At 36.6% G+C, this 21,746-nt stretch overlaps 3 protein-coding genes across 4 annotated transcripts; 1 reads left to right on the plus strand and 2 right to left on the minus strand.

Moving 5' to 3' along the window:
- Nucleotides 1-2,544: 2,544 nt before the first annotated feature.
- LOC132607035 (uncharacterized) lies at nucleotides 2,545-5,905 on the plus strand. Its single transcript, XM_060320826.1, has 3 exons — nucleotides 2,545-2,847; nucleotides 5,326-5,432; nucleotides 5,514-5,905. The coding sequence occupies exons 1-3, from the start codon at nucleotides 2,597-2,599 to the stop codon at nucleotides 5,624-5,626; spliced, it is 471 nt and encodes a 156-aa protein (XP_060176809.1). The 5' UTR covers nucleotides 2,545-2,596; the 3' UTR covers nucleotides 5,627-5,905.
- Nucleotides 5,906-6,058: 153 nt separating this feature from the next.
- On the minus strand, nucleotides 6,059-13,506 carry LOC132607020 (cyclin-C1-2-like). 2 transcript variants are annotated; one of them, XM_060320815.1, is made up of 10 exons: nucleotides 13,336-13,506; nucleotides 13,148-13,254; nucleotides 11,464-11,503; nucleotides 10,798-10,842; nucleotides 9,805-9,923; nucleotides 9,588-9,702; nucleotides 7,494-7,538; nucleotides 7,177-7,324; nucleotides 6,469-6,593; nucleotides 6,059-6,434 (listed from the first exon to the last, which is right to left on the minus strand). In XM_060320815.1, exons 1-9 carry the CDS (start codon nucleotides 13,365-13,367, stop codon nucleotides 6,492-6,494), a joined length of 753 nt encoding a protein of 250 aa, XP_060176798.1. In that variant the 5' UTR covers nucleotides 13,368-13,506; the 3' UTR covers nucleotides 6,059-6,434; nucleotides 6,469-6,491. The 2 variants fall into 2 exon arrangements, with proteins under 2 accessions (XP_060176798.1, XP_060176790.1); XM_060320807.1 differs by having other exon boundaries at nucleotides 6,059-6,593.
- A 1,835-nt stretch (nucleotides 13,507-15,341) lies between these two features.
- LOC132617915 (uncharacterized) lies at nucleotides 15,342-16,666 on the minus strand. The gene is made up of 3 exons (XM_060332983.1): nucleotides 16,178-16,666; nucleotides 15,919-16,043; nucleotides 15,342-15,798 (listed from the first exon to the last, which is right to left on the minus strand). Exons 1-3 carry the CDS (start codon nucleotides 16,664-16,666, stop codon nucleotides 15,342-15,344), a joined length of 1,071 nt encoding a protein of 356 aa, XP_060188966.1.
- Nucleotides 16,667-21,746: the final 5,080 nt, after the last annotated feature.

The raw sequence follows: 21,746 nt of genomic DNA on the forward strand, positions 1-21,746 counted from the left end.
ATAAAAACAAGCGTCTATCCAATGCGCCGTCGCACCGTAGCCGTCAGATGAGGTTTCCAGTACTCATCATGTGGCTATGGCTGTGATTGCTCAGCTCCTCCACCAATAAGCTTCTAAAGTTCATTTTAATTTTACCCCGCGGCTTTTCGAGAAGTGACGGGACGAGTTGGCGGTTGGTGACGATAAAGGCAGTATTCAAAATTTTAAGTTTATAAATTTTTATAATAATCTCAATTAATGTATAACGATAATTAAATTTATAATCAATTATTTAAATATATATAAAATTATACAAAAGTTACTGAATTTCTGTAAACCTGCATGTTACTTTCTGGATCCGGTCCAGCATTAGTCATAGTTGAATTTGGTCCTGGTAGGTCCCTTTGTTATCTACAACAACAAAGTGGGTGGGAGGAAATGAGATGCCAATAGCCAGTGACCACTAACTAACTCATCATTTTGCCTTTTGCTTGAACTTGTAAAATTCATAACACAGCCATTCAATTTCAACTATGTGGGACCAAACTACGAATTTCTCAAAGCATGATCACATTATAAATAGGGGAGTTACTGTTTCAAATTATATCGTTTGTGGAGATACTGTTTGAATTTATATCGTTTGTTAGACGTTTGATCTATTACTAATATTCTTTATTTCAAATAAATTACTCTCAGATTGGAGCAATATGTGAGGTCAACAGTAAATTGAGATTTTTCCTAATAATAGGGGTGCTTAGATTAAAAATTTAACGGATGACAGAGTTGCTTAATTTCGTATAAAAATTTAACAATTGGCAAAAGCTGCTTTATTTGTATAAAATTTTTACAAAAGGCAAACTTACGAAATTTTGTGCAAATGTTAATCCCTTTTTTGCCTAAAATATAACACAGTATAAAATTTCAACCTTCAGTGGGAGTTGGTGGACTTTGAAAATGTCACTATAGCATGGTTCTCTACTTCTCTCCCGTCAACGTACGATATTGGTTTGGTTTTAGTTAGTAAAGTCAATCGGTTAGGTTAAGACCAAACATAATTAGACTAACAACAACTAATATTTGGTTTAAACTTCGTTAATGGGATTCAAATGCTCTTTCAAGGATTCTATATTTTTTTTTCCCGCAATAACTAGGAAATTATTATGACAAACTCATAATAAAAAAACACACAATCAATCATATAGACAAAGGACAACACAAATATCGTGAACTGTAAACATCATCATGATATTAAAATTAACCCGTACCCCTCACTAGCAACACAATATATTCAGTATTCACTTAAATTGCACGACGAGTCAAACTATGTCACATAAATTGAAACGACGGAATTAGAATGGCTTGTATTGTACAAGAAGAAATTGCATGGTTTGCCTTTCAAATGGGCTGGTCTTTAATTTTTGTCGTTCAGCTGGTCTGATCTTTAATTTTTTACCCTTCAAAATCGAAGTTATGCCTAGCAGGTCTTAAGTTTTGTAAGGCGCAGGAAATAACTTGTGAGGTATTATGATGCGAAAATATAAACTCATGCCCTGTGAAAAAGTTATTTGCTATGAAGGGCAAAAATTAAAGACCAACACAAAATAGGGATGGATGGTGCAGTACAATCATTTTTTCGCGCGGATTGTCTTTCTTTTGGGGTGGACTTTAATTTTTGCTCATCAAATTGCTGGTCTTTAAGTTTTTGACCTTCGCTTAAAAAGGTGGCCGAAAATTCTCCGAGGTTTTGGGTTCGTACTCCCGCACAGTAAAATAAAAAAGAAAATAGCAAGGCAAGACTTTTGCTAAAAGTCTATCTTATGCGGCAGACTTTACCTTTAAGGGATAACTCAAAGTTTGCCTTAGAAGGCAAAGTCTGCCGTTTCCGGCATAAATTCTATGTAACTTCCTCCGAATAGGCATAGGTTCATAGAAACCTATGCCTTGCGAAAATATTATTATTTTTTACTCTACTGGGTTTCGAACCCAGAATCTCAGGGTATTTTCGGCCACTTTTTTAAGCAAAGGCCAAAAATTAAAGACCAGCGAATTGAGGGGCAAAAATTAAAGACCAACGAATTGAGGGACCAAAGTTAAAGACCAATCTGTATGAGGAACAATCGTGCAAATTGCCCCTATTTCTCATGTGGGCCGAACCACTGAATGGTAAGTCCAGGCGGGAAAGAGACCAGTATATATGGGCTTTATTGTGTAGCCCATCTGCCAATATACATTGGGCAATTTGCAGGATTGGCCTTCACTGGGGGTGGTCTTTAATTTTTAGCCCTCAAAATGATGGTCTTTAAATTTTGTCCTTCAGGCAGAATTTACATGGCTCAGGTAGAAATTCTGCCTGTACAGGCCAAATTCTGCCTTGAGGCAAAATTTTGCAAAGTCTGTCTTGCGATTTTTTTTTTAATTAAGCTGGAGTTTGAATCCACTCCTAGTGTTAGGCGAGGGATAAAACTTAAAGACCACCAATTTGAAGGACAAAAATTAAAGAGCACCCCAAATGAAGGACAATCCGCGCAAAGAAAAAAGATATACATTCACAGCCCAATACCTTGACCCGAAATAAGAAAGAAGCAAGTGCACTCCTCTGTACAGCTCCAAGCCATCGATGGAGAGAAATTCCTCAGTCGGTGCCAAGCCATGGAGTCATCATCCTCATCACCATCATCATTTTCAGATATTACATAATTGTCCACTTCACAGCTACATGTTGCAGTGCAACAATCATGTACCAACATGCCCACTTTTCAGTCCTTCTCCAGTGCCGCAAAACCCTGAACAACACATTACACCTGTTTTATTGCCTGAGGATTTGAATATACATATTTCTGAGCCTAATGATAATTTTACCGACTCAAGGTACCATTTTTGTTCTTCAATGATGAATGAATGCTTCCTTTTGCTTTGATTGAAATTGGTGTTAATTTAAAGATTGAATTTTCTGGATAGTATGAAATTAGTTGTGATATGTGTTTCTAATGGTGCTTGTACTTGCTACACATTACTCTTGGATTTTGTGATTATATAAAAATGTCATTCGTATTTGTTGATAATATAATTATATTTCCTAGTAGTATTTTACCTCCTTTTTTTTTATCATGGTTTTCTGTATAAGACAAGTGAGAAGTACTGGATATCTGATGTTGTTTAGAGGCTAGAAGTTGGTATATTCCGTGCCTCCTTTTAACCCCCCCCCCCCCCCCCCCCCCCCCGCGTGTTTGAATGGTGGTTTCCTGTGGTTCATTAATGTATGGTTTCATAATCATTAATGTATGATTTTCTATGAAACCATGTTTGTTTCCATTGTTCTTAAAATTATGTGGTATGGTGTTGTAAACCCGTAATTCATTCCATGGTTATATAACCATGAAAAGTCCCAATTTTTGAAACTACCGATTTGGTGATTTTTTCGTGGTTACGTATTTCATTTCTCCATTATACCCCACCCTCCACCATCCACCCCACCCCCACCGTACCACTCACCCCCACCCCTGCCCTCACTACTCAACCCCACCCCACCCCCCGCCACTCACCCCCACCTCACCCCCTCCCTACCATCCACCCCCACCCCAACTACCCCACTCCGCTGCCACCCACACCCACCACCCCAACCACCACCCACTACCCCTCACCACCGCCCAACCCCACCCCACAACAACTCACCCCCACCCTCATCCCACACCACCCACCTCACACCACCCACCCCTCCATCACCCCCACCCTACCACCCACTCTCATCCCACAACCACCCACCTCTCCACCACCCCCACCCACTACTTACTTATTTTTAAAGTTCCTATTTTATTCTTTATCTGAGTTTTATTAATATATATAAATTAATTTCTAATTAAGAGTATTTTAGTAAACTTACAAGTTATTATACAGTACCATACAGTCAAACCAAACAATTCAAATGTTATTAAACCACAACAAACGATACAGTCTATCCAAACATTGTGTTAATTAATACAGTACAATACAATACAACACCATACTGTACCATACCATATTGTACATTAATGAACCACGGGAAACAACCATCCAAACAGAGGGTAAATGAAGAGTCTGAAATCGTGGAATTCACTTTTTCCAAACTTGGAGTTCTCTTCTACTAGTGTATGGGAAGTACCTATTCCTTTGGTGCTCCGTTTTGTATCTTTTCTTCCCCTGAATAGCTAATGTAAGTCACTGCAGTTAGATACGAAAATGGTTGGACATGTTAAATAAAATTCAGTGTGCAATTTGCCTTATGCTGCTGATTGTGACCGGCCGTCCCTGAATGTCGTGGTACTGTTTGCTTCCGTCTCATTCTTGTAACTGTCACCTGTAATCTGCGAATGTGCTTTTATACCCTTGAGTGGATGAGAAAGAAAGGATTTCCATTATCAACTTGAGAAAATCTGTGACAAAACAGTTTCTGTTCAGCCATATACACCTCATCTCTGCCTTCACACTCTCCTCCTTGTGCTTCGGCACCTCTCCATTCCTTTTCCTTGCCCTTGCCAGTTTTCCCATCAGTCCCTTTCCACTCCCAGAGCCCATTTTTTAATAGCTCAGCCCCTCCTCACTCTGTGTATAACATCTCCTGGAGTCCTACATCTTCTTACTGAATGCACCCATCTCCAAGTAAACCTAATTCTCTCCATCCCTCAACAGATCCATTCCACATGTTCAGAACTTCTTGCAGTTTCAGAGCACATGTGCAGTGGTAATATTGAGTTAATTGGGGCTGAATTTGGATGTCAAGAAGTAGGCGCACAGAAAATAGTGATTTCTGTGCATGTTCTGTTAATAGAAGAAATTGAAAGAGGAGGGAGTTTGTCCATTCTCCATGTTGGAGTCGATCCAACATTTCTTCGCGTTAGCTTTTTCTTGGAAAGGTGATGATGGTTGGTTTGGCCTCACCTCTTCCCCTCCCCTTCCCCCTCCCCCCACAAAAAGAAAAACGAACTCTGAAGAGCTGAGTGTCAGTGGTTGATACTTGAACGGTAGATTTTGTGTATTTGTTGTAATGCTACTTCAGTGGGAAATAACTATTTTGGTTTCCGATAAACTTGCAGAAAAGTATAAATGATCTTGGAAATGTAAGGAGTTTCTATAACCACTTCATATAGAATGCGGAGGAAAAGGATATGAAACCCCGGACTTGAACATAAAGTCCTGGGAATGAAGTAGGTGTTGTAAGCGAAATTGAACGTAGAACCTCACAGGCTTGATCCCTTTCTGGCACACATGTGAAGCTTTACATTTGAGATGTTATCGTTGTGATAGAGTTGTCAATTTTTAGGCTCTTTCACCCTGTAGATTTTAACTAATTCTGTGTGTCTTCATCTGAAGAATGAAGCAAGATGAAGATCTGGACTTAGAAGATGAAGAGCCTATTTTCGTCCTTACAGATGAATGGAGAGATTTCTTTGCCAAATCTGAAGCTAAAAGGAGAAAAGGTACTCATCGTTCCCCTTCTCTTTTAACTATAAAACTTTTGCTAGAGGCGTAGTGGACTAATGTATTTGATTGGTCTGCAGCAAAAAAGCATGCTAAGAAGAAAGGGAAGAGTAAGGTCAAAGATGAGAACGCACCAGCATTGGAGAGTGATTGCGACGTGAAGAATGAATCTGCTATATGTCCAGAGGTCTAATGAGCAACAAAAAAGTTACATTATGATGCACATAGGACAGGACCGGGACAAGCCCCTTTTGTTAATTCTGAGATAAAATGTCAAATATTGTAATTCTAAAAGCTCAAGAAGTGTGTCTTGGCTTGAGGAAATGTTTGATTTTGACAATCACGTGGGAGGAAGCCTGAAGCTGATGCAATATGCATTTCTCAATTGCTATTAATCCTTGTAATCGTTTGTGCCTTCTAGGGAATATTTTCACGACACTTTTGGTTCTATTCATAAGTCTTGTTAGTTGCAGTTGCTTTGATCCCAGAGCTATTTGCAGATTTCTGTCTAGTTTTAATTATCAACAACATTAACACAAGATTGGGCGAGGAAGCCACCATTTTTTCCAAGTATTTTTTTCACTTCAAATCATAAAACAAGACTATGATCTTTGCTGACTAGCAATTGGAGAATAACTGAAGATATCATAATGCTCAAATATCCAGTATTTGAACCTACATCAATGTCAAGTTAATATATAATGTTGACATACAATAATAACTGGGTTCTAATCAAAGATTTATAGATATTTAATGGCTTTTTTAAATACATATATTGAGGGTCCGGGCAAAGCTACTGGATTCATGTAAATACATAAGTTACAATCTAGATCCAGCCTGGATGGCGGTACATCAAATTCGACTCAATCCTATTACATGTTGTTGCCACACCTCCTCTCCTTACCCTTGAATCTCTTACTTGGAAGTTGCACTGGAAGCTGTTCGTCACTCAGCAATCATTCAAGAGATCTAGAGAGTAGAGACAACTAAGTTGACATAACCTAGGTCACTGCCCTGGTATTAAGTTGACATAACCTAGGTCACTGCCCTGGTATCAACTACCTTCCAGCTAGCTTGCTCATGGCAGCGTTTACCCTCTCCTCAGGGATCGATTTATGGCCGTCATAAAAATCTAGTATCTCCATTGCTATATTTTTCACCTGTCAACCAACATTGAGAACTTGGGTTAAAAGATTATGCTTAAAGTCAAAAACTTCATCTAAGTATAGTCAAATGCTCCAGCTGTTTAAAACTCGGACGAGCATGGCTGGTTGTTTTGAACAACAATCTAATTATCATTCTTGAATCAATGCCATGGTGGAACCTTCTGCATCATATTTACCTAAACAGCTGTGTAAATCATTTTGCCCAAAAGTGTGATTGATCAATTTTTTATTTTTTATTTTCCCAAGCATAGACAACTTGTTTCACCACCCACAATTGACATAACAAAGAACAGATGACATCAAGTAAATTTTAGAGTTCACAGAAATCCTAAACCAATATGGACCAAAATCAATCTTCTCTATCTTCTTTATGGTGACTTACATACATCTCTACTTGCTGATAAATCATGAAATACTTGGATAAAATATAAAGTCAAGTCGCATATCAGAAAAGAAAAAGAAAAAAAAGTCAAGTCAAGCTAAAGGTTCCATGTGGCGACTTTGTACTAAGGACTAGTCTACGATGGTCTTAATATATTTCGAAGTCATCAATTAAGAGTTAAGCTTGCATACATACCACGTTCATATCAACTCGAAGCTCCTCAAACCAGGCAGTAGCTTCTTTATCCTTCAGCACACTTGCAATATATATGCAGGCTAAAGTAATCAAATGTGGCGGATGAATGAGAATTAGGTCCATCTTATAGGTATCATTTATAAGTCCCCTGAAAGAAAGTAGAATTCAGTAGTTATCAAAAAGAATTCAGAAGTTATCAAGACAAAACAAAACAAATGTAGAATTTCGGAAAGACATATTATGGACATAATACTTTATAGTAATCTGATAAATTCAACTGGAGGTCAAAGATATGAAAGACTCTGAAAGTTTCTTACCAAGTCAATTGAGTTACATCATTCATGCCGGCATCCTGAAGGAACCTGCCAATTGAGTTAAGAATCAAGTTGTTTACTGAGAGAAATTGATCAGATACACAAGGAAGATCATAATTTGATTGTTTGGAGAGGGTAGGCCAGATAATAGACAGATGATAATATAGTTGCTTAAAAGGACAAGATTATATAAAACCCTGTATTATTGCAGTGCAAGCTCTGAAAGACATTGGAGACGTTAAGCTCCTTAGAGACTGTCCAGCAATTGAAAACAATATTGCAACTGGATTAATGAGGCATCAACTGTAAAAACTTTGAACCACCACCTGAGGAATTTCATTTATACTCGAATCAATATGCCTCACCTCTTAAAGGTACATTCAGTATGTGACAATACTCGAATCAAATGCCTCACTAAACGTTCATGCTTAAAGAACTCCTGAAGACTGCAAAAACCATAGTTTGAGCTAGTTAACAGATGCTACATGTGTCACAATAGTTTGGACTTTGGAGACTGTGAATCATTTGTTCCTACACTGTCCAGAGGCAGCAGCTCTATGGAATATGTTCATCTCAATCTCTGGTATCAACTGGTCTATTCCTCAGAATGTCAAAGAAGCAATGGAAAGTTGGAACGTAAAAGAAGTTGATAGTTCCATCAAGAAGACGTGGCAGATGATTCCTGCAGGTATCTTTTGGAGTATTTGGAAGGAAAGGAATCTCAACTCCAAGCAGTAGTCTAAAAATTTTTTTTTTTTTTTTTTAATCTTTTCAATTGGAGCAATCTATCCCCTGTAAATGACATATTACCCCTTTTAGACTTCATTAGCTCCATCAATATGGCTTAGAGACCATATTTTTGCTTTCTGGTCAACTCCCTGATTTAGATTTGAAGTTTTTGTTCTCAGGACTTAACCATGATAGTTTTTGTTCTCAGGACTTAACCATGATTCTCTTGTGTATGTAACATGCATCTACTTGATGCCTTCCTAATATAACATCTTATTTCCTCAAAAAAAAAAAAAAAAAAAAAAACATAAACACTCGACTATCTACTCTGGTCTTATCATTCACATTCAGAACTCCACCATTAAAATAGATATACATGAACTAAGATTCTATAGTTTCTGCTGCATAGGGGTGCAACCTGGGGGCCTGACAAAGCATACTTCACCGGCGGAAACCAATAACTATTATGGAAGTACGGAAACCCTATGTTGCTCGGACTCAGGTGCGGGTATCTAATCCGGGTGCGTATCTAGAGGTCGGATTCTTCATCACATAAATTTTAGGATTCAGGGGTATGGATCCGAGGGCGGATACGGGTGCTGGAATATGGCCAATAAATGTATACTACGACACATAAAGTATCTATTTCAGTTAGTTAAAGTTATTGACCTAGAGCCTGTTTGGATGGGCTTAAAATAAGCAGCTTATAAGCCAAAAAAAAATAAGTTGGGGTAGGCTAACTTATTTTTTTTTAGCTTATAAGTTGTTTTTAGCTTATAAGCTGCTTTAGATAAGCTAAGCCAAATGGACCCAATTATTTTTTTGGGCTTATTTTATGCACAAAATGGCTTTAAGCTGGCCAGCCAAACACTCAAAAAAGCTGAAAACAGCTTATAAGCAACTTATAAGCCAATCCAAACGGGCTCCTAAAGCTAATAAAATTTTATTCTTTATAAACACCGATATTTTATTCTTATCTCGCGTAATAGAAAAGCATTCTCATACTTTATATAACTATATATGTATATATATACAGACACACACATGACATAATCCCAAAACTCAAACCAAATACCCGATTAATCTATAATTCTCGGTCATAGAATGTGGTCAAGGTACACAAGGTAAGTTGACCAAACCCAGTATGGATCCTACATCCACATGTCGTGTCGACACGGGTGCAGTAGGGATTTTGAAGAGTCCGCACAACATAGTGGAAACCTACAGCGATAGTTTGCTTTGGGCATAAGGAGAATCAATAACAATCTTCTTCTCAAGAGGAGGGGGACAGGGGGTTATTGGAAATCATTTAGCAGCAATAAAACTATTTCTTCTTTTGAATACTAAGAATATCTAGAAGATACTTACTGTGATAATGAACGATATGGATGATATACGACTAAGTAATAGTTTAAGGCTTCCAAAACTTTCATCTCCATGTCAAGTATGTCTTTTATTTCATATTTATACTTCTCGTCCGAATCTGCATAAGCAAATCAGAAAAATCAAAATCTTGCATTAGAAATTAACTAAATTAGGTATTCCATAATAAGTACTCCGTCATTGTAATCAAAGAAGTACTTACATAACTTCTTGATGTAAAATACAAGAAGTCGGGCCTGCACAGTGCTTTCTTCTGCTTTTGATGCCAAATACAAGCAAGTTGGAGCAACCAGACGAGGATCATACTCAGTCATACTTCTCCTACGGACAAGAAAAAAGATTATTAGAGAGAATGGTTCAAGGTGAAGCAATATAGGCCCCTAGAACAACATTGTGATTTTAAAGGGTTCAATTTTGAAACGGAAAGTATACACAGTTAAAGAATTCTCCTTCGATTAGAAATAATTTTTCCAGAATCTATTCCATAAAATAGCTAACACGTGGATTCCAATTACAAATATACAACTGGTCCGAACAACCAGAATAGAGGGTGCTTTTTTTAAGGAATTTTTTTTTTTTAAGATAACTTTATTTGTAACATATGGAAGCATATGACATATTCATAGTTTGTCATTTATGTATGCATGTGTGATTTCTTGTACATATATTTCCATTTTTTGTAAGAATAGCTAACTTGGTCCATCTAATATCCTCCCTGAATCAGCTGATTTATATTTTTACTTAATTTGCTTTGGGCTGGCTGGTGGTTACGCATATCTGTGAGGAAATCATTTGGAGAAGAGACTCTTCAGACTCTCTCCCTCAATGCATTAAATTTATCCGACCAGTTCTGCATCGGAACTTTACAGCAAGTAATACCAATCTTCTTTTCTCGTAAGTTCTACATTTTGTTCACAGCACTTATTCGCTTTTCCTCTTGTATGATCCATTTAAGCAAGCTAAAGAATTTATGCAATGGCTTTATACCATTACTCCATTAGTGGATCACAATCTCATTGGCTTTAAGCAATATGGATTTATGGCTTGGGGTGGCTTGTAGGGTTAAAAGTTAAAGCAATGTACCCTCCACATCAACAAGCTGAAGGTACATTGAATAGTTAACTTTTCTGATTAGGTAAATAACTTATAATGAATAGTGTACTGTCCTCCTAATATCAAAGATAGCATGATATACCTGACATATACGCGTCTCATGTACGTAATTGCGGTAGCAACAACCCTGGAAAAATAATTTTTTTTCTGTCAGTGCCCACTGTGAAAGTTAAGGAGAAACGCATAATAAACACTCATGTCCAAAGAGAAATCTTGAAAAGTTTGTGACGGAAAAAAAAAAAAAAAAAAAACTATGCCGATAGGTAATCTACATCTATGATCCACATAGTCAGCAGAAGACACACTTATGTAGCAGCAGCGAATTGATTTTCCTCCATCATCAAGTGAATCCTCTAACTTTTTTTCGATGAAGAGTGAATCCTCTTACTTTTAAAGAGCTATAACTAGTAGATTCTTCCACCTTATTCAAATCCAAGTAATAAAACAGATAAATGAACACATACATGTCGAGCAGTATATGTCTTCCTTCAGGAAATAATAGGTCTAAACAAAAATTGATGATATTTACAGCAACAACATTGAATAGGCATGTTTACTTGGAAAAAATCATCGAATAAAGCATGTTTTGTTCAGACCGAATAGCACTCCAGTTTCTAGGCTAAAGGTTATGATCCTCAGAGGAGAAGTTATGCTCTTAAAGGGACAACTATGCAGGTGAAAGAACATAAGAAATGTTTATTATTTATAAAGAAAAGGCTTTATAAGTAAATGGGAAGAGAAAACAGACCTTTGTCTCACTTTCACATTTTGAGCCAATCTCGCAACATCTGCGAGGGAGCAGAAAAATTAACAAATCAATTTTGAAGGCATGCAAAATGTGTTCAAGAAAGGATAAGTGGCGCTCTAGAGGTACATTGAAGGTTTCAATTATTTCTGAAATGTGTGCATATGCCAGACAATTGAATTTAACTGCAATCACCAGCATCTACATCAGCAAAATTGGCCATACAATGTAAAGAGATGCATATTTTGATTTTGTCACAAGTTTGATATAGAAATTAAGTGCCAAAAGAACAGTATTTTGTGTATGTTACATACTTTTGACAAATATTTTTGTTATGTTGGGTTTTTATTACAAATGTTTCATTGTATATTACAAAAGATAAGGTGAATCGGAGCTTTTTCCGTTTCTGTCTACTAAAATTTCCATAGCCACCAGACAGTCTCTAAGCAAGCGATAAATCTTAAATAACAGTTTTTTTAATAGCTTGGGGTAATCAACGAAAATTCTAAACTAAAAGGCAATGACAACATAGAAATTTTCCATTTTAGGTCTTCGGATCTTGAGTAATGGCACTAATTTCTTTCAAGATAGGAAATTATTGGATACCAATAGAAATAGCTGAAAAGGAAAAGAGATTCTTAATTTTGGGACAATGGAAACTACTTATTTTGCGAGCCGAGGGCAAGGTCCATAGTGCACATCAGGAAAATAGACATGTATGGCTATTATTATTATTATTATTATTATTATTAAAGAAATTTTGGAACAAATATATCCAATGACAGCAAAGACAGCAATAATAGCTCTTTAGCCACCTCTTTGTACTTAGATGCACTTGCTGGCGCTCTTTTCATGATCACTAAAATTTACTAATCCTACTAAAAAGAAAAAAGAAGACAATGGCTCTTCATCAAATATGGTAGGAAAATGATGGAGTTTCAGTGCTCTTCTATATGATCGAGCAAAAGAAAATACTCGATATGGTAATTACTAAGCAAATCAGACTAAAGCTACCATTTTGAAAAGGGGTATTTCAGGAATGGTATGAAGAAGAGAAAAAAAAAATGCAGCTAACAAGCTACAAGGTCACAAAACAAAATCAAGAAAAAAGTAAATGCCATTAGCTTAAAACATAATGTAATATAAACTGCAAACTCCAGCAAGTGATTAACACCCTTGAAAATTCAAATTAACCAAAAAAGCTAGTATATACTTTACGTCGATTTCCATAAGTAAAATCTAAGTTGAGAACACCCACACAAAACCAAGGGCAGATGTAGCCATATGGCTACAATTCGTCTGAACCTATGGCTTTTGATACGGTGTATAAATACATATGTAAAAACCTACTAAATTCTCAATAAATATTAGCTCTGAAACCATAATTTCAACAATATAATAAGTTCAATACTAAAAATCTTATTAATACCTTGCAAATTCAAATTAACCTAAAAAGATATATACTTTACGTCGATTCCCATAAGTAAAATCTACGTTGAGAACGCCCTACACACAAGGGAAGATGTAGCGTTTTGGCTACGGGAACCCATAACTTTCGACATAGATATATACATAGTAAAATCGCAATAACTATTAGTCTCAAGCCATATTTTTGAACAATATAATAAGTTCGATGCTAAGAATCTTAAAGTTTAAATCGTGGATACAGAGAGATAATGGGAATTACAAATGGACATATGCAATTTGATGAGCTTGAAATCATCGAGAGTGATGCCTCTCTCTTTATCCAACTGATGCACAACGTCAACCTCTTCAGGATCCAAAAGTTCTTTGCTGATAAAATGTCAACACAAACAAAGAATAAGAAGAAAGATTGAAGACCAAATAATTAAGGATTTTATTAAACATACTTACTATTGAGAAGAAATCCAGAAATTGGCAGCCATATGATGAACTGAGCAACACCCAGAACTTTAACTTGCACAATTTGACAAGTTATCAGTTATCAATTCACGTTAACTACTAAGGTTCTTCTTCGTCTAGTTTCTTTTCCCTGTTTTTGACAGACGAAAAAATAATTAAGGGAAAAAGAATCAAAGCTCTCTGTTTTGTTGGGCTGAATAACTATCAGTTTTATTGGGCCCATTATGGAAAATCTTCTTGGGATATAGGAGGGAGAAGTCGGCCCAACCCAAAATCTCGAGTTAATGCTCTTAGGGCAATTCGCAGAATTGCCCTTTTTTTGGGGTGGTATTTAAATTTTGCCCCTCATATTTGTGGTCTTTAAATTTTGCCCTTCGGCTAAAACCCATAGGTTCGGGGTTCGAACCCCCGGTCAGTCAAAAATTTTTAAAAAATTTGCAAAGCAGAGTTTAAATTTCGCTATGCCCCCTCCGGCAGACTTTTAGTCATGTTTAACTAAAAGTCTGCCGGAAGGGGCAGACTTTGCCTTGAAGCATATATACGTATTATTTTTTTTTAACTTTTCAAGGTAAACTTTTAGTAATGCCTTAACTAAAAGTGTGCCCCATAAAACATAACTAAAAGTATGCCCCATAAGGCGTAAGTTTTCCTTAAGGCATAACTAAAAGTTTGTCTTATAAGGCAAAGTTTAAATTTTGCTATGCCCCCTCCGGCAAACTTTTAGTTGTGTTTAACTAGAAGTCTGTCCCCTCCGGCAGACTTTTAGTTAAACACAACGAAAAGTCTGCCCCCTCCGGCAGACTTCTAGTTAAACACAACTAAAAGTCTGCCCCCTCCGGCAGACTTTGTTTTGAGGCATATATATATATATATATATATATATATATATATTTACTTTTCAAGGTAAACTTTTAGTTATGCCTTAACTAAAAAGTGTGCCCCAAAGATATAACTAAAAGTATGCCCATAAGGCGGAACTTTTCCTTAAGGCAAAGTCTATGCCTTAAGAAAAGTTCTTGCCTTATGGGGCATAATTTTGTTATGCCTTAACTAAAATTCTGCCCCATAAGGCATAACTAAACTATGTCTTAGGAAAAATTCTGCCTTATGGGGCAGACTTTTAGTTATGTCAGATCCGGCATAACTTTAGTTTTTCCTTAAAGATTGTATGCTGGATCCGGCATACACTCCCCAGTCCTGCCTTGTGAAATTATTTTTTTATTTTATGCCTGAGCGGGGGTTCGAACCCAGAACTTCATGTATTCGCCCACCTTTCCAAGCAAAGGGCAAAACTTAAAGACCACAAATATGAGGGGCAAAATTTAAAGACCACAAATTTGAAGGGCAAAATTTAAAGACCACCCCAAAAGAAGGGCAATCCGCGCAAAAAAATGATGCTCTTGTGATAATAGCAATATCAGGACCAAGTGCACAGATATCCAATTTTGGAATCACCATTTAAATCGGTAAAAATTTGCAAGTCTACATAGCAACTTCAGACATGCGGTATCATGGTTGAAGTTCAGTCATTTTTACTTGAACTCTAGACAGAAAGGCTTGAACTAGTCATATGTAACTTTTTTTTTTTTTGGTAAGTAAGTATTTCTTTATAGACCAAGGGAAAATATGTACATGTATCTCAAAAAAACCCCAGGGAAAGTTGGACACAGCCCCAACTTCCACCCAAATAAACCCTCGCAGTATCTCATTCTACTCCTAACACCTGTACCAACATTTTCCTATTTCTTCTTAAGGATAGTAGTTCAATCGCTACATCACACTAGCCAGTTTGGGGAACCTGGAACTCCTGCCATGTATCTCCTGTACTATCAGTTTGCATATCACTTCTTGGGGCCTTGTACTTTGCTTGAATATTCTATAGTTTCTCTCCTGCCAAACATAGTACACACAACTTGCCATCACCATTCGGTAAACCAAAGTTTTTGCATTCTTACCTGTCATGAACCTGGTAGCCCATTCAAGTTCTGCCTTCCAGCCTAGCGGTGCCTATAAATTCCTTTCCATCCCAATAGCTTTGTCCAGAGAGTCTTTGAGTATGGGCATTTGAAAAATAGGTGCTCCACATCCTCGTCATCTATATTGCACAGCACACATTCTTTGTCATCCACCACACCCCATTTAGCCAGTCTAGTTATTGTATAAAGTTTCCCGTGAGCAGCCAGCCTTAGAGTGAATATCCATTTTGGGAGCCCTACGTTATTACACACCAATCTCCTCCAAGGCACTTTAGTGAAGTCCCCTCTAAGTTTTTGATACAATTTTTTGATGGAAAGGTTGGCCATATCCATTACTTCCTGTTGAGAATAGCCAACTTCATCAAAATGTCTCTTCGCCTTCAGAATCTTCCTTATAATCCACGAAGCAGTAGGTTTATCTACTTCCCATACTAGTTCCTTCTTAATGTAGTAGACATGAACCCATTGAATCCATAGCCTATATTTCTTTTTACACAGATTCCAAAGGTGTTTGCATATCGCAGCCTTGTTCTACAACCCAATGTCAATTAGGTTCAACCCCCCAGCAGTATGAGGCCAACATAATTTATGCCATGACATCGGTGCTTTTTTGGAACCCTCTTTCTGACCAGTCCACGAGAACTTTCTGCACGTAGCCTCTATCAACTGGATGATCTTCTTTGAGAGCCGCAAGACAAGGTTTTCACAGTCCATGATGTTATCCTGCCAACCATTTTATCTATCAAAGGTTAGCATTGCGTAATAGTGATCTTCTTGGTGCTTAAAGGGACACCCAAATATCTGAGTGAAAATTCTCCCTTTTCAAACTCCAAGTAATCAAGGATTTTTTTTTGTACCACAACGTCCACCCCTCCGAAAAACACAGAACTCTTACTTTTATTCACCATCAATCCAGAAGCTTGGGAGAACTGTTTAAAACATTTATACAGTAATTGAATGGACCATAAATTTCCCCTGCAGAACAACAAAAGATCATCAGCAAATCCCAATTGCACTATGCGTAGCTTCTCACACCTTGGATGGTAATTAAAGTCTGGAATTTGCTTTAGAGTCTTTAAGCTCCTTGTGAGGTACTTCATGACTAGCACAAATAGGAAAGGGGACAAGAGGTCACCCTGTCTAAGTCCCTTTTTTGCTTCGAAGGGTTCTGTTGGTATTCCATTGATGAGGATAAAGTAGAAGACACTCCGGATGCACTTCATTAGCCTTCGAACAAACTTCTCAGGAAATGCAAGTCCATAGAGGATTTGTGTGACACCCCAGCTTAGAAGGAAAGTCCCACATCGGCATAACACAGGAGAGGTGCTGGGTATATAAGTAAGCATTCCTTACCTCCTAGTGACGCGTTTTAAAGCCGTGCAGGCCTAGGCCCAAAGCGGACAATATCACTAGTGGGCTGGGCTGTTACAGATGGTATCAGAGCCACTCCTGTGTCAGACTTGTCGATGGGGGGCTAGAGTTCAACTGAGTTTAGGCAAATCCCGGGTAGGCGGGGCAAACCTCAGTGCTGAGTCTAGGCAAATCCCATGCGGTGGGGCAAACCTTAGCGAGGACGCTAAGTCCATAAGAGGGGGTGTATGTGACACCCCAGCTTAGGAGGAAAGTCCCACATCGGCATAGCACAGGAGAGGTGCTGGGTATATAAGTAAGCATACCTTACCTCCTAGTGACGCGTTTTAAAGCCGTGTGGGCCTAGGCCCAAAGCGGACAATATCACATCATGTTGAGAGTATCTTTGGGCCGTTTTATCTCAACAACTGGTATCAGATCCAATGGTTTGGCGGGACGAGTATGAAGATGACAGAGTGTGGCGTGGGGCCCGGTTTAATGCCTTTGCCCGTCTATGGGTGGTTTACAACCTTTACCCATAGCTTTGAAGACGCATACACAGCCTTTGGGCTTTGGCGATCGTAAATATTCTAACGATGTGGGTGACACATTGACACGTTGAATCTCTGACCTGTAATGAGTCATGTGGAACTTAGTTCGAGGGGGAGATTGTTGGGTATGCGAACAAAGTACCACATTGATAGCTGAAAAGAAAAAGGAGCTACTTATAAGGAGTTGGATACTCTTAATGATGTGAGGCATTTTTATGTGACACCCCAGCTTAGGAGGAAAGTCCCACATCGGCATAACACAGGAGAGGTGCTGGGTATATAAGTAAGCATGTCTTACCTCTTAGTGACGCGTTTTAAAGCCGTGCGGGCCTCGGCCCAAAGCGGACAATATCACTAGTGGGCTGGGCTGTTACAATTTGCTCTAGGAATACCTACTCTAATGAATCGTATGCCTTTTGCATATCCAGTTTCATCATGCATCTTGGGGAAATGCCCTCCCTTCCATAGCCTTTTATAAGCTCATGACTCAATATGATATTATCGGTTATGACTCTCCCTGGTACAAAGGCTGCTTGCCCATTATCTACTAGACTATCCATAACTCCTTGGAGCCTCTTGGTAAGAATTTTGGAGATGATTTTGTATAGTGTATTACAACAAGAAATGAGTCTGTATTCTTTGATGGAGGAGGGGTTTTTGACTTTAGGGATCAGTGTAACTGATGTAGAGTTAACAGGTGGGAACAAGTCAGTTGTTTCAAAGAATTGCAATACAGCGTCAGTGGTATTCTCACCTAGTATTGGCCATGCTTTCTTGAAAAATATGCATAGAGTCCATCACATCCCGAGGCCTTCGCATCATCAATATCTCTCAAAGCTAGTAGTACTTCGTTCCTGCTAACTGGTGCAATCAGGTTTTGTTGTTGTTTTCTGGTCAGGACAGGACCAAATTTGATCACATTAGGATCAATAGCTGGTAATTAGTCGTTGGTTGAGCCCAACAAATTTTTATAGAATCCTAGGACCTCCGCTTGGATCTCTTGGTTTGTCTCTAATAAGCAACCTGTAGTATCCTGGATATTCCTGATGTGGTTCATAGAGTTCCTATTCTTCATACTTGCGAAAAAAATAGGCTATGTTAGCATCTCCCAAGTTCAGCCATTGCATCCTGGATTTCTGCCTATAGATGCTTTCTTCAATCTTGCCCCATTTTTCTACTAGCCCCTTCAATTCCTTTTCTTGTTCTATCATCTGTCGTTGTAGCATGGTGGAGCCCATATTTGCTTGCACTTGTTTCAACTGGCCCCTAGCAGCTTCCAATCTATCCCCCACCCCCAATGAACTGGGTGGTGTTTAACTGTTTCAGCTGCGGCTTGATGGTTTTCAATTTATTCCAAATCCTCCTTAGATCCATTTGTTGGTTATCCCGACCCCAACAGTGCTCAATAATTGGTAAGAATTGAGGAGATTTAGCCAGACAATTTAAAAATCTAAAAGGTCTCCCTTTTGGTTGTGGTGGTTGATCAATTTTTAGTAACAATGGGGAGTTATCTGAGAAATTTGGCTCCAAGATCCTAACTGGCATAACTGGCATTTGATTAAACCATGCAGGGTTGACTTTAAACTGGGTCATATGTAACTTTAAACACCGTATATTTGAAGTTGTTTCCAAGTGGATAAAATGTGTACATAATTTTAAAAAATGGGTGCATATTGAATAGCGATATCCAAATAGAATGCCCGTGATTTTTTTTTATGCGATATCAAATGTCTATTATTCGGCTTTTTACTCTATCTATTCCATTTACAATATAAATACTCTTTCCTTTTAAATATTTTATAAGAGCATTAAAATATTTTTATATTTGGTTTTTTTTTTTACTCTAAATTTCTTATTTGATCTTCAATGACACACACACATATATATATATAGTCATAAAAATGTAATAAGATGTTTATGAACACAAGTTTTAGTTATACTTTTGATATGTCAGATAACTTTATTTTTACAGAATTTATGCCGGACAAGGCAAAGTTTCTATGTAACTTTGCCCAAAAATAGAATTTTTGCCTTGCGATTTTTTTTCTCCGACTCTGTTGGGATCGAACCCAGAATCTCTGGTTTTGTAGACCAGCGAATAAGGATACTTTGGCCCACAAATTTTCATTAAATAAGAAGTAGGCACAAAAATGAGTTCTTTGCATTTTGCACTCCAATATATGCACTCATTTGTGATTTGCTCCTTATCCTATTATTTCTTACAATATGGACCCTAATCTCTTTGTTTTCTTACAAAACCACAGAGAATTTCTTATTTCTAATTTATTTAAGATGGTAAAGTAGGAATAACACGATTAATAAATATAACAAACTCTTAATACTTCTTTTGATGTTGCTGTTGCTCGTCCTTCATCCATTACAAACAAGACTACACCTCCAATGTGTAAAGCTAAACTGAAGCTCATTCTATGAATTAGTTTGGAGGACTTCAAGATTATTATTTTGTTGGTTCTTTTCTTTTTTTGCTTGGGGTTGAATTCAATTTTTTCAAAAATGAAAAGTGATAATTTCTGTTTTGATATTAGTTTTACTGGCTTTATTACTGTATATTGCGATAGAAGTTGTAACGCATATTAATATCACAGTATAATTTATTTTAGAAAAAATGCATGTTATAAGAAACTTTTGAGAAAAATAGCATATTACAACCTCTAAGAAAAAATAGAAATAAAATAACTAGAAATTCTTGCATTGTCTCAATTAATTGATTAAGGACCGATTTTGTAACATGTAAAGGTAGAAGTTAGAATGGTCAACATATAATTTATATATTGATGAAGCCAGTAAAAGAAAGGTCAACACAATTTATCATTTACTTTCATCTTTGAACAAATGGATTCCTCTTCAATCGGAAAGAAAAGAAAAACCAAAAAATCGTTAAGCCCCGTGACCTAAAAAAAAAAAAAAAAAAAAAAAAAAAAAAAAAAAAAAAAAAAAAAAAAAAACTCCTGATTAATTTATGAGTATGATTTTAACAGTAATTCTGGATATGTAGTCTTGCTTGTAATGGATTGAAGGGGGAGTAAAAACAATCTTAGAATGTCAGGTGAAGTTATTTTTATTAGTTGTGTTTCCCTAATTCACCCTCTTAATAATTTTTAAAAATAAGATATTTGTGATTTTGTCAGAAAATAAAGAGATTATGGTGCATATTGCAAAAACTAATAGGATAGGGAGCAAATCACAAAATATGCATATGTTAGGGGTGCAAAATGCAACGAACTCGACAAAAAATTAAAGACAAATGACTTGAGGGACAAAAATTAAAGACCAGTCCGTAGGAAGGTCAATCCACTCAAAATTGAAATTTTAGAGAACGGTTACTAATAAGGGAGAATGGCCTACATATACATAAGAATATTATACATTTACAAAATATGACGATACTTTTCAATAGGGGTGCTCACGGTTTAGTTAAAAATCGATCCAACCCGATAACCAAAACCAAACCGATCTTTACTTGGGTTAGGTTTGGTTTGGATTTGAATTTTAAAAATCGATATTATTTGGTTTGGTTTTGATTTTACTAAAAGCAAACCGAACCGACAGATTTTATACATAATTTTATAATTATATATATACAATATATTGATTTTTAAAAATACTTTTGAATAATTTATATACTTTTTAAGAATTATTTATTTATCTCTAATAGGCTCATGAACTTTATACCTTAAGCCGATTTAAAAAAAAAAAATCCATGAATTCAAACTCATTTATTCAAGAAAACAACTATATGAGATTTACCTAGATTTATTTTTTGTATATCTTATAAATTTTATTCGCTTAATTAAAATCATAAATCATAAGACATTTTCTCCATAATGCAAGAAACTATAGCTACCGCAATAAAAGGGTAATAACGGATTATAAGTTGGAAAATGATAGAAAATTCTCTCCTAATTGTAGGAAAAATATCATGAAAGAGAGAAATACAGTTAATTTTCTTAAAAACCGAAAAACCGACCCAAACCAAATCAAACCGACCTCAACCAAACTGATGGATATGTATTAAATTTGGTTTGTTTTGGTTTTAATAATTTTAAAAACCGACTATATTGGTTTGGTTTGGTTTTAACCCAAAACCGACCCATGAACACCCCTACTTTTCAGTTTACAAAATATACCAATAGATTTCTTACAAAATATATACGAAAATTTTCCCTCAAATTTTTTTATATAAAAACTATATGAAATGTGTATATCTCGGTTAAAGCTTAAAATTTTCACTTAGAATTTTGTGTGTGAAAACTGTATAAAATATGTATAGCTCGCTCAAGACTTAAAAATTTCGCTTAAATTTTTGTGTATGAAATATGTATATTGAGCTCAAGGCTTAGAATTCTCACATCTTTTGTGTATGAAATCAGTATAAAAATGGTATGAAATATATGAATAGTGATAAGTAATAAATTATACACATTTCATATAAACATAAGAAAAACACACATTTTTCGGATGCACACCAGTTTCTATGCACAATCTATACATATTTCATACACTT

Source organism: Lycium barbarum, chromosome 1, assembly GCF_019175385.1.
Source record: "Lycium barbarum isolate Lr01 chromosome 1, ASM1917538v2, whole genome shotgun sequence".
Classification (NCBI taxonomy): domain Eukaryota; kingdom Viridiplantae; phylum Streptophyta; class Magnoliopsida; order Solanales; family Solanaceae; genus Lycium; species Lycium barbarum.

What these genes read in the sequence shown, in the direction of transcription:
- LOC132607035 (XM_060320826.1), top strand. Translation starts at nt 2,597, where the DNA reads ATGGAGAGAAATTCCTCAGTCGGTGCCAAGCCATGGAGTCATCATCCT. An exon ending in GATAATTTTACCGACTCAAG is followed by an intron (nt 2,848 to 5,325) that starts GTACCATTTTTG and finishes CTTCATCTGAAG; the next exon opens with AATGAAGCAAGATGAAGATC. An exon ending in TGAAGCTAAAAGGAGAAAAG is followed by an intron (nt 5,433 to 5,513) that starts GTACTCATCGTT and finishes ATTGGTCTGCAG; the next exon opens with CAAAAAAGCATGCTAAGAAG.
- LOC132607020 (XM_060320815.1), bottom strand. Translation starts at nt 13,367, where the DNA reads ATGGCTGCCAATTTCTGGATTTCTTCTCAATA. An exon ending in CAAATTGCATATGTCCATTT is followed by an intron (nt 11,504 to 13,147) that starts GTAATTCCCATT and finishes GCTCCCTCGCAG; the next exon opens with ATGTTGCGAGATTGGCTCAA. An exon ending in CCATATCGTTCATTATCACA is followed by an intron (nt 7,539 to 9,587) that starts GTAAGTATCTTC and finishes CTCAATTGGCAG; the next exon opens with GTTCCTTCAGGATGCCGGCA.
- LOC132617915 (XM_060332983.1), bottom strand. Translation starts at nt 16,666, where the DNA reads ATGCTTACTTATATACCCAGCACCTCTCCTGTGTTATGCCGATGTGGG. An exon ending in TCGGAGGGGTGGACGTTGTG is followed by an intron (nt 16,044 to 16,177) that starts GTACAAAAAAAA and finishes AATGGTTGGCAG; the next exon opens with GATAACATCATGGACTGTGA. An exon ending in GGTTCCAAAAAAGCACCGAT is followed by an intron (nt 15,799 to 15,918) that starts GTCATGGCATAA and finishes AAAGAAATATAG; the next exon opens with GCTATGGATTCAATGGGTTC.